The sequence below is a fragment of the Alligator sinensis genome, unplaced genomic scaffold (assembly GCF_000455745.1).
Source record: "Alligator sinensis unplaced genomic scaffold, ASM45574v1 scaffold819_1, whole genome shotgun sequence".
Lineage (NCBI taxonomy): Eukaryota > Metazoa > Chordata > Crocodylia > Alligatoridae > Alligator > Alligator sinensis.
The window spans coordinates 247395-259568 of record NW_005843030.1 but is presented as its reverse complement, the minus strand read 5'-3'; the positions used below and the strand labels follow the sequence as shown (position 1 = coordinate 259568).

The window sequence follows — 12174 nt, the reverse complement described above, 5'->3', positions numbered from 1 at the left end:
CTGCTGCAAGGAGACATGGATGGAGGAGTTATCCAGACCCGAGAGAGAGTTGTGTTCATCATGTTCCCGTCTCTAGTCTCCTAGTGCATGGTGTTGAGGGGAGGCACACGTGGCTCTGTGTGAGACGGTACTAGAAGCTGCATGTTCAGTTGTCAGCAGAGGTTTACTCTGGAGCCATTGTTGAGAATATTCCTCTGTGTGTGGGTGCAGGATTTGTTTGGAGAACTGCAAATGCAGTGCTTCTGTTAGGGTTTTGTCCCCTACTGCTGTCTGTGGCACATACTTTGCCTTTATAAAGACAAATGGGCAGAGTTGTACGGCCACCAAATCCTGCAGCAGGAGTCTCGCAGGGAAGTGAAATGTGTCTATGGGTATTTGAGTGATGTAGTGGGTGATTTTTCATTGTAAATTGGTTTTATAGCTTGTTTGGATTTCTCTGCTGCCCGTATGTACAGTTAAGGGTGAGTGATAGGAGAAAGCAGATATTGGAGAAATAAGGAAGAACAAAGCCAAACACAGAGTGGGGGAGAGAGGGAAAGGAAAGCAGGTATGCACAGAACAATCTCTGAGGGCACACAGGCGTGTGGGGGAGCTGTCCTTGGGATCTGAGTAGCCCTGCAGATCCCATGGGTCTCACACTTCCCTCCAGTCAGTGCTGTTTGCTCTCTTTCTTGCAGAACATCACCTTCCTCTCAGTCTTTTTCCCTACTGGTATCCAGAGAGGACTATTCAGCCCTGCTGCATGCCCTTCACTCTCTCGCTTTCTCTACACATTGGAGGCCATTTACAGAAGTAGCAGTTGCTACACGCAGCAGCTGGAAATGCTGGAGAAGGCCTGACAGGCACCAGGCAGCGAACAGCCCTGAAGGCATGCACCCTATTTAGGGAGAGGTGGGTCAGCAGTGATTTACAGTCAAGCAGAGACAAAAAGTAGAATCCTGGCACCACTCAACATCCCCAATGGAATCCTGGCAAGTCCTCCTGGGCTGAGACCATGAGGTCTGGGGGATACAAACAGGATGCTCCAAGCTCCGACAGGGAATAGGGCCCCATGCATGGGGTGCAAGAAGGGCAGGAGATGACCTCTGGGATGCTTCCCAAGTGGGAGATTCCCATGACCACCTCCCTCCCATGTGGTTAGCTCTGTGCCAGGTGTGGTCCAAACCAAAACTAAGACCCTGTCCCCCTAAACTGTCAATCTTGGACTGGAACTGAATCATGATTCCACAGCTGGGGTCAGCCTGTGGCAGGCTGCACCAGAAATCCAGATGCAAACAAGAGGAATGTTGGACAAGTCCGGTTACAGGTCTGCAAGCTCCAGTTGATGCCCATCATTGTTCTATAGGCATTAGGACCCCGACTTTCCAAGTTCTGCCTTGCACGTGGCTTCACACCTGTCCCTACTTCCTGATCTCTCCTCCTTCACTTTAAGCTCTCCCACTGCTGCCAGCACTTGCCATTTTATTGATATTAGCTGCTTATTTTCCTTAAAGACTCTGCTCCAGGAGTGAGGTTATTACCTGAGAATGACACCTCTCACATAAATAAAATCATTTTCAGCCCTGGTGTTTGCAAAGAGAAGCTTGAAAACATGCAACCTGAAGCCTTAAAAACCATACAAGGAAGAAAACGAAACCACTATTTCCTACTGTTGCCCTATTTCCTATGATTAAAAAGATCGCCCATGATTTTCAGAGCCCTATTCATGATTTTTGACCACATGGAACTGGCCATCCCTGTTGTTCTTCCCTCTTCCTCCACCTTCTTGTTTCCTTTCCAATGCCGTTTACACAAGACAGTGCTGCTAAACAACATTCTTCAAGGCAAGAGGTGTGGGCAGGTCAACCCGCATAGCACAACAGGGCAAAGGCTCCAACCAAGCATACCACAGTGCAGAAAAAGCCGCAGGTGACTCCTCATGCCCACCACAGCACTCACACATGGGATAGCCCAAAACAGGGACCCCTCTCCCACCCTCTTTATTTAACTGCAGCCGAAGTTGATGAGCTGTCAGGTGTATTGCCTGTGAACTCATGCAAGTGATTACTACTCATAACTATTACGAGGGATGTGTGGGCTTGGGAGGAGAAATAGCACATCAATATATCTAGATATGGGAACCCTCCCACAGTGCCAGCATGTTCCTCTGTGCATAGGAAAGTCTGAGTGCTCTTTTTTTTTATACTAAGGCATCAACAGCCCACTATTGCTCTCTGCTTTCTCCAAAACTGGGTACTAGAAGCTCCTTTTCCTCCATGCCTGAGGGAAGATCTGTGTGCTTAAAGCTGTTGCCATTGTAGCCATGCCAATTAGGTGATATAATTTTCATTGCATTTGTATTCTGATAAAGCCCCAGTGCAGGCACAGTACACTAACAAATACCTGGTTCTTTCTGCTTCTATAGCTTACTTAGCCCAGGGACCCTACCTAAGCTATCCCAGCAAAACCACTCTCACTTGACAGTGCAGGCTATATCTTCTTTAGGAAAATCTGCTGGGATTAGCTGGAACAGTACAGCTGCACTGGCCAACCTTCCTGGTGCCTGGATCAGAGTCATCCTTCATGTCTCCCCAGCCTTGGTGGGTATGGGATACACACACAGACTGACAAGCTCCCATACCTCAGAAGACCAGTGCTGAGGCAGACTGCCAACTTAAGGCTGCACAGGCAACTCCTCAACTCAGTCATCCTCACTCCCCACCTCCCCTTTTTATCAAGAAGACATGCAAGCCCAGAGCACGGGTGCTGAGTACAGCCCAAGGGCTAACATGGACTTGCAAGAGCCTAAAGCATGGCTGACTGGCACTTAGGGATAGAACTGTAATCCATTAAACCTACAAATTTAACAAGCCAGAGGCTTGGGTCTGGTGTTCCTCACTACCAACACAGTGAATGCCTCAGGGGACTTTTCCTCTCCACTGCCAGTGAACTTAGCCCCACCAGCCAATCCTCGTTCCTCCCAATGGAAGATGTGAGCAAAGCATGGGCATCCATTCCTAATCCACATAAAATGCAGGAGAGGTTGTTCAGCCACCGCGCTGGTCTCCTGGCTATGAGCAATGTGGCCTCTTAAAGCTGCTGGTTACAGTAGAGTGGCCCACCAGGCCAGGGTCAGGCAGGTGGACTTCTTAGGCAGACACAGAGTACAGGTTGCTGGGAGCTGTAGATGCCAGGCTACTTAAACTGCTAAATCCAGCCCACAAGGAGGAGACTTGAACTGAACCTGAACTGGCACCATTATCTTAATTCACTGACTGGGCACCTGCCTGTTTTAGGGGACAGAGAAGAAGGGAAGGTCTCTTAGGATGGAGGAAAAATACGTGTCTATTATTTGAGTTTGGTGCCTACAATTTCACAAACTCTAAACACCCTCCCACCCCATCGAGCTGGTTGGGAAAGCACGAATGGATCCAACCAGAGCACATGCTTGGAGGCAAAGGAACAGCAATCAAAATAAATATTCACAGCTGGAGGTTGCTGATGTCTTAGAAAAGAGAAAATGGGATATAGGAGGAAGCCACCTCTACTGTAAAGGAGACAGAGGGTCAAGTGGCGTAAGCATAAGAAAACCAGGGATTTCAACTACCCTTCTCTATTAATGTATCCTGTAGGCACAGAGAACTCTACACTGATGGATCAATATATAAGATAAGGAATGTGACTTTAATCCTTGTTAGGCAACAATCTTAGATGTACCTACAAGGACAACTGTCCAGTGACTCTCTCACATCACGATCATTTCCTGGGCTTGTGAAAGGCACCATTATCCACTGTTCAAGGGCAAGATTTTCAAAAGTGGTCAGCTCCCAGTACCTGCTGCTGTTTGATATGGGAGCAGGTTGGCACTGTGCATTTCATCTGCATGTTGAAAGGTGAGCTGAATTCTCTGGAAAATCTGGCTGGGTGTGTGGGTGCAGCCCCTACCAGGGCTTCTTGGCTCCTAGCTGCTGTGGGGAGCTGGGAGCTGTGCAGTGTTGGGATGGTGGTGGCAGTGAGCAACCCCATCCCTGTGGGGAGCTGGGAGCTGAGCAGTACCAGGACTAGGGACAGAGAACTCTCTCATTGCCTGTGGCCTCCTGCTGGTGTGGCTAACCAGGAGCAAATTTGCTCCGGATCAAAGTCTACAAGAGTGCTACATTAGTCTACTGTGCAGTAAAACATCTGGTGTAGATGCACTCAAAGAGAATCAAGGGTCTACTTAAGCTTGAATATCCCATCGGGATAGCACAGTAAAACCATGTCAGCTTCTGTGGCCTATAGCACATGGAGGAGTAATGTGGATAACATTATCTTTGGCCACATTTGACTCCCTAATCCAAATAATAAATGGTTATTTACAGCTGGGTTGCCCGGGGGCAATTTTCAGCATGAGTCTGGAGCAAGGGTCAAAATCTCACCTCTTTTTCTATATTAAATTAGCTTAACTACAGAGCCAGCACATCTCTCCCAAATACAGAAGAGAAGGCAAAAACCTAAACACCGTTTTTAAGATGGAGCTTGATCACTTTCTTACATTAATTATGAAGGGGTCCTTTCCTGTACTATATTACTCACTGTGACAGAAGACAGCTCAGTATGAGACTTAGACAGCTGCAGAAATTTTAGAAGAGGTGGAAGGTTAATATTCTTAGAGGCACATCATACAACTGGAAAAAGTTATTAGATGCATCTCTCTGGACAAGGTAATAGAAATTATCTGACTCGACTGAACTCAGAGGTTGAAATCCTGGCCTTCCTGATGTTAATGGAAATCTTGCCACTGTCAGGTTTTCCCCCAAGAGTCTTTTGGGTACAACTTTAAAATAATCCATCTTGATTTATTCTGCAGATGGCTTTCTACTCACGTAAAAGAGAATTATAGGTAATACAATTTTGAAAGCGTGAAAGAGTTTTTCAGAACTCATGGTAGAGGTGATATCTTTTATTGGACCAACTAAATAGTTGCAAAAAAAATTATTTGCAGCTATTTAGTTGGTCTCTCTCTCTGCCTCATTATGAAGGAAGACATTACATTAATACCTACCTACTACATAAGAGTAATAAAAATAAATAACAAAGTAGAAAATTATGTTTTTCTGGATTGTGTGGCCTTTAACGTATTTTATTTATTTGATAGGAATGTGCTTGCAAAGACTAAAAAGACTTCTGGGATTTTACCAAAAATGTAATCCCACGTACAAAAAATTGGAAGAAAAGACCTAACCTAGCATTGTAATGCGTCACAAAACCTCAAGTTACACTATGGACTTCCTAGGACTGGGATTTCAGTGTCAAACTAGGTAGCAACCAGGGGATAGATGCTTTAGAATATCTCCATAAGCCCTTGATTTGGAATACTGAGAGAGCTACAGTTCTCTGTTTTGCACAGACTCAATGTACTTCTGGAAGATGAATCAACTGAAATCAAGTATTCCAGCAAACTGATAGTTGCTATTGCCTCTGTCTTACAATAAGGTGGCTCCATCCCCAAATGAACAGATTATGAACTTTATGTGATGAGTTCTGCTTCAAATTAAGGAAAATTTCATAAACAAAAATGAGAAATCATAACCCAAGGAACATTATCTTGTATCTGAAAGCTTTTCTAACTCTCTTCCAACTGTGCAGTTGGTCCAATAAAGAATACCTCCCACAAAAATAATTTCCTCTTGCATATTTCCTTAACCATCACAACTACATCACTCCAATGCAACATAAAAATCTAATTTTGTTTTAATGAAGCTGGTCATGACACTTGTATTTTATCTCTATTAAAGAGCTCATGATGTATCTTCCTATAATTGATAAATATTTTAAGAGGTTCCATAGATATGTCTGAAGGATTTGCTTTGCTTTCACTAAAAATTCTGAACTGGAGGTTTGAACTACACTAGCCCTGTATTACATCTGTAATTCTGACACGTAGTCTAAGTGCTATCAGTTCATGGGGGAAATAAGAGAACGAGGAATAAAATTAAGTAAATGTTGCTGAATCTTTTCTATAAATATTGGCCAAGCAAATATTATAGTCAATCTCCCATCTGTATTAGTTATGATTTCACAGACTAACTTATGTGAACTAGAAGACAGATTATCATATTTATTCATACCCAAGACAAGGTTTCCCCCCTCCATTCAATATGGGGGGAAAAGCTCCTCATCTTTGATCTTGGATTCAGATACAAGTGGGGGCGGGGGGAGGCAGCTGGCTGTGGCTCCAACTCTGGCTTTGACTTGGGCTCGAGTCATGTCATAGCAGTGCTGGCAGCAGCTCCAGCTCTGGAGCTGCTGCTGCCACAACCACTGCTGCATGTCTGGGCAGGGGCTGGAGCCAGCAAGTGGCAGAGGGCAAGGTGTGTGTGCATGTGTGTGTGTGGGCAGGAGGGAGGCACAAGCACAGCAGAGGGAGCAGTCTGCAAGAGAACCAAGTCTTGGTGGAGAGGGGGCAGATGCCGTGGAGTGTAGGCACTGTGGTGAGGGGGAGAGGATAGGCACCAGGGCATACAAGTTGGGGGAAGAGGGGTGCAAATGGTGGGGAGAACAGGTGGGGGGCGGGGAAAGAGGGCAGCATTCAGGTCACTTGACTCCCCTGCCATCTGCTCCCCTACCACTGTCCATTGCTGCTGCTTCCCCTGCCACAGTGATAGGGGGTGGAATTTAATTATTGGAGGATCATATTAAATTCTATAAATGGAAAATTATAACTTATTTAACTTAATAACGTAATTATATAACTTAATTATTGTAAGAGGGGGCTTTCTCAGGGCCAATCTGTCATTGGCCTGCCCACCTGTTTCTGGGCCAACCACCTGCCTCCTCACCTGCCATGCTTTGATGATGCATATTTATGTTGTTAATTAGGCGGAAGGCTGCCCATTCTTGCCCTGATGCCAGGGGGTGCTATCTGTGGCTCCGTTCCTCCCCTACACCACAGCCCAAGCCTCGCAGATGACATTCACAGTTCTTAACATCACTGGCCCCACACTGGGCCCCAGAATCCTCCAATCCGGACCACAACCAGATCCCTCCAATCAGGCTGTCTACTCCACCCTCATTCTGGGCTGCCTAGCTCCCTGAACTCTTCCCCTTCTCGGGCATGGTCCCTCTGGGACCTTCGGCCACACAAGCCCTGGCCTCACCTCCAAGGCCAGTCAGAAACCCCAGACCCTTAGCTCTGGGGGTCTCTTGCGGTGGGCCCCTGGCCCTTTTGATCTTTCCAGTCCTGGCCCCAGCATTGACCAGTCAAGGGTGTTTTGAGTCAGGCCTCTGAGCCTCTAGCCCACTCTCTACCCTGGGTCTGCCTTCTTGGCCCTACTATGAGGTAACCCACCTGGTTGTGGAAGCTGGAGTTATTAAGGCACCCCGACCTGCCTTTCACTGGGGTGGTAACTAACCTGGTATTTCCTGGAGGCTCCCACGCCACTGGGAGCCCCATCTCCCGGCAGGGTGTAATTTTAGGTTGTACCCAGGAGCCTCCAAACTATCCCCTTAACCTCCTGCCCTTATCTCCAGGATGTTGCATTCAGCCTTGCAGCCAGGTGATGTTACTACCTGGCCTGGCAGCAGCAAACTGCTCTGTTTATATAGGTGGCCAGAGATCTAAAATGGCCACCACAATCAAGCACCTGCTGGCTGATTGGCTCAGCCCTTAAAGTGACAGGCACCAACGGTGCCCTGCCACAGTTATAATGTAAATTTTCCATGTTTACAATCTAAGTATTGGGGGGTGTGGCAGTTCACTGGGTGTGCCTGCCACTTTAATGGCCTGGAGCTGGCAGCCACCAGGTGCCTGACGAGGGCAGCCACTTTAGAGGCAAGAGCTGCCTATATAAACAGTGCAGTTTAGCTTCTGGAGGCAGGCAGCAACATCGCCTGGCCAGAGGGCTGCTGAGAACTACCCGGAGGTAAGGGGGCTCCTGGTCCTGGGAATGACCTGAAACTGCACCCTGCTGGGAGTGGGTGGCCTGGTGGGGCTCTCAGTGGCGCGGGAGCCCCCAGGAAATGCCAGGCCAGTTACCACCCTGGTGAAAGGTGGGTCAGGGCGCCTTAATCCCTAGCTCCCACCACCACCGGGTGGGTTACCCTTGTGTTTGTTGGGGGGCCCAGAGGGCCAGTGTTGTGAGGGGCCCAGAGAGGGCGGACCCCGAGAGTGTGATTGAGTACAGGGCGTGGTGCTGCGGTTGCCCCTAGGAGAAAGGGAGTAGTGGCACGGTGAGGCCCGAGGATAGAGAGTGAGGGGCTAGAGACACCCAACCCGAAGGGGAGAGTACCCTCAACTGGCCCAAGCTGGGGCCAGGACTATGAGAGTCAAAAGGCGCCAGCGGGCCGGGGGCCTGGGGTCCCGACTGGCCTGGAGGTGGGCCAGGGCAAGTGGCCGAAGGTCCTGGGGGGACCACACCCGAGAGGGGAACATAGCTTCGGGGGGGCTAGGTAGCCTGGATGAAGGCGGAGAGGCCGCCTGGTAGGAGAGGATCATAGAGGGGTCCTATATGGATGATTCTGGGGCCCAGTGTGGGGCCGGTGATAGTGTGAACACCAAGATGCCATCTGCGAGGCTTGGGCTGCGGTATTGGGGAGGAACGGAGCCGCAGAGAGCGCCCCTGGCATCGGGGCACTAAATGGGCAGCCTCCCATTTAATTGACATCTTGATTGAATACATTAACATCAAAGGCATGGCGGGCGAGATAGGCGGGCGGTTGCCCACAAGACAGGGGGCGGGCCACGGAGTTCGGCCCCAAGGAGGCCCCCTGTCACAGGGAGTGACCTTAACATTGGAAGTAGTCTTGGATTCAGGTAAATACAGTAGCTATCAGCACTTGCGGCTACAAAATTCAAAGAACAAATAGCTTGACTAAGGGTAACATATACACTGAGGTCACCTTCTGCTGTAGACATAACTATTTGTAACTTTTTAAAAAAGAGAACATACGTTATCAGATGCTGCATGAAACGTGAAAAAAACAAATTAAATTTTAAAACTGTATTTAATAATGACATTTTTTCCTATTAGCAGCCTACCTTCAGGTGGAAGTAATGGTTCTTCTTGCAGTGTTGCTGCTTCCAAGTATGTTTGCAATGATCCATAATTCTCTGAAGAAATCTTAATTACACTTGAAATATTGACCCCAAGCTCAGTTAACACAGGTAATAGCTGAGGATAGCAGAAACCCAAAATTATGAAGTAAAATTGGGCACCATCATCTGGTTCATCATCTGTTCAAAGCAAAGAAATCAGCAAGCATGTTACAAAAGTAGAGCAAATTAGATGGTAAATTCAACTGTTACATAATTACAACTCAGTTGTATAGGAACAATGTCAGTTATGGTTGTATTCCCATTGTAATCTAATTTGTTCATTTACACATAAATTTGTGAAACTTCCATTGATTATGATGAATTTTTCTTCAAGCTTGGTTTCTGTAGCAACCTAATAGAAATTGGATAGAAGAGCAAGTAGCAGGAAGGAAGGGACTAGAGACTGCCCTAGAAAGTCTGTTTAAGTATAACTAGGATACTAGCTGTAGTTGCACGATTTTTGTATACAGCTCTGAAAAGAGCAATTTTACTTTCAGAAACATGGACTTGTTTCATAATATTACCCAGCAGGTGGTACAAGAATCAGGAGTCATAGAATCATAGAAGTAGGGTCGGAAGGGACCTTGTAGATCTTCAAGTCCAACCCCCTGCCTGGGCAGGAGAGAAACTGGGCTCAAGTGACCCCAGCCATGTAGGCATCGAGCCGCTTCTTAAAGAACCCCAGAGTAGGAGCCAGCACCACTTCCCTTGGAAGGAGTCAGTCTAGTGAGAACTACAGCAAGGAACATAACATGATTAGCATGAAAATAAAGCAACATCTAGAGCTTTACAACACAATATTGAAGGTCTCAAACCATAAGGAATACTGGGTTTTCAGGCAAAAAGCTCTGTACAGGCATGAAAGCAATAGAACCAAAGTGAAAAAAATGAAGGCACAGGTTTCTTAGTATACTGCAGAGGGAAAAAGTGCAAGGAATGAAATGCTTGTGAAAGAGAGGTGCCTGTGACACAGGAACAGCTGATTGGTTATTGTGACCAAGTAGGAATGTGGATTCTTATAGAGAGATACTATTTTTTAACCTACAAAGCAGAAGAAGAAATGGATACTTATATTACAGAGGTCAAAATTCTGACACCTACATGTGTCAAGACACAAGAGATTCCGCAGTGACAGAGATATTTGTTTGTGAGATACATGGGTATTTATAGATGTAATGGGGTTTAATCCTCATTAAATTAAATAGGTTTATTAAATTTAAAAATTGTTTACTTTAAAACATTGCATCAATGTCTGCATGTAATAGCCTTTACAATCAATTAAGCCTGGTGCGCAATTCTCACTAAATTCCATCAGGGGGAGCCGCATACCAATCCACCCCACTGCTTTCTTAGCTACTTGATTACTGCAGGGGGCGCCGCCAAACCAGTAACCCCTGGACTGCTGCAGGGGACTCTCCAGGCATGCTCTACCACTGCTCTACCCCCATGCATGCCTACAGCCATTGCCCAAGCCCCACCCATTTATCCACACACCCCTACTGCACTCCCAGACCATGCATCCCCCGTTCCCACACCACACAGCCCCCCTCTGTCCTGCCACGTTCCTCGCTCTATGCCAGTGCTGCACAGCTTCCCCCACCCACCCAAGTAGGCACTCTGCCCCTTGCATTCCCCCAGCCCCCACCCAGCACTCCCAGCTATCATCATTGTGGGGACTCCATTGTGGTAGGCAGGAATCTTCACAGCAAACTTCATGCATCCTCTCCCACACCCCCAAACCATGTGAACTCCCACGCTATTCCGCCTATAAAAGAAAACATGCCAAATCTTTATTTCAACTCTTTAATTTTTTTTAAAGGCCATGATTATATATCATTACAAAAAACATTATAGTAAACAAATTAAATCAGTTAAGAAAGAAAGAAAGAAAGAAAGACTTTTGACTTTTAAGAGGCGTTTATTCCAGGGAGGGTGACAAATCGGGGCCAGTAGAGAGTATGTACAGGTTGGCCCGAACACCTGGGCCTCACGGACATGGTCCTGGGTTCACGGCCTGCAAGGCCTGCCCGTACACTCTAGACTAAAAAAAAACAACACACAAAAAACCCCACAACGAGCATTAGGACTATTTACATATTTACAGTTCTGCCAGCAGGGACACTCATGGAGGCCTCAGGGGTCGACCCGCATTAACAAAGTCCAAGGCCTCAGCCCGCTGGACGCGTCTCTGCAGCTTGAGTAGCCGGTGGCGTCACAGTGCAAGGATCAGGCGTCCTGCCTCGACTCGGCACAGTGCCCCCTCAAGGGCCCAGCGTTCCTCAAAGGTGGGCACCATCCACCGGAGCACAGTGTGCTCGAACTCGAGCGAGAGGCGGGCCCGCACCAGCAGGCGGAAGAGCTGAAGGGCATCGACCATCCCAGTGCCGGTGAGCCAGTTTCGCCGGCTCTTCAGGGTGGCCATCTTGGCCTGGCCCAGCAGGAAGTTGGCCAGGCTGACCGTGGCCCACTCGGCCGCCCGGTATGGGAAGGAGTAGATGTAGACGTCCTCTGAGAAGTCCCGGCCCAGCGCCCGAAGCAGTGTGCCCAGGGCAGCAAAGAGAGGCTGCAGCTGGGGGCAGTCGAGGAAAGCATGGAAAATGTCCTCGTCCAGCACCCCCGGGCAGAAGGGGCAGGCCACTGAGGCCGCTGAGTCCAGGTGACACACAAAGGTGCCGGTGGCTAGGATGCCATGCACAAGTCGCCACTGCAGGTCACCGGTCTTCTTGGCGGTGGGCGCCTTATACAGTGTGCGCCACGCTGGGGTCCTGGGCCGCGCCAGGCGCCACCGCCACACGGTGTCAGGGCGGCCAGAGAGCACCTGGGTGTTCCAGGTGCGCACCACCCACACATAGAGGCCCTTGTGGGGCAGGGTGCCAAAAGGGCAGCCCGTATTGCTGCTGGGGGGCACCGGGAGCCTGAGCAGCATGTTGGGCCGCTCGGCCAGGTTGCTGGGTACCGCTGGGGTGACGGGTAGTGGTGGGAAGACGTCTTGTGTGGTGTCTGCGGCGGGGAGGGTCCGGCAAGTCTGGAGATGGACTTCCAGGGCAGTCGCTGCTTCTGTCCGGAGGGCGGCCCTAACGGCCCGCAGAAGCCGGCCTGTGGTGCGGGCGGGGCGCCTT

At 48.5% G+C, this 12174-nt stretch overlaps 1 protein-coding gene across 1 annotated transcript in view; it reads right to left on the bottom strand.

Annotated features, from left to right (window-relative positions):
* LOC102383584 (sperm-associated antigen 17-like) overlaps nucleotides 1-12174 on the bottom strand; it is a gene marked incomplete at its 3' end in the record, with an annotated part of 368781 nt that overhangs the window by 177204 nt on the left and 179403 nt on the right. The window contains exon 8 of the mRNA XM_025193226.1: nucleotides 8999-9193. Within this exon, the coding sequence (XP_025049011.1) occupies nucleotides 8999-9193 (195 nt within the window). The remainder of the gene's footprint in view (nucleotides 1-8998; nucleotides 9194-12174) is intronic.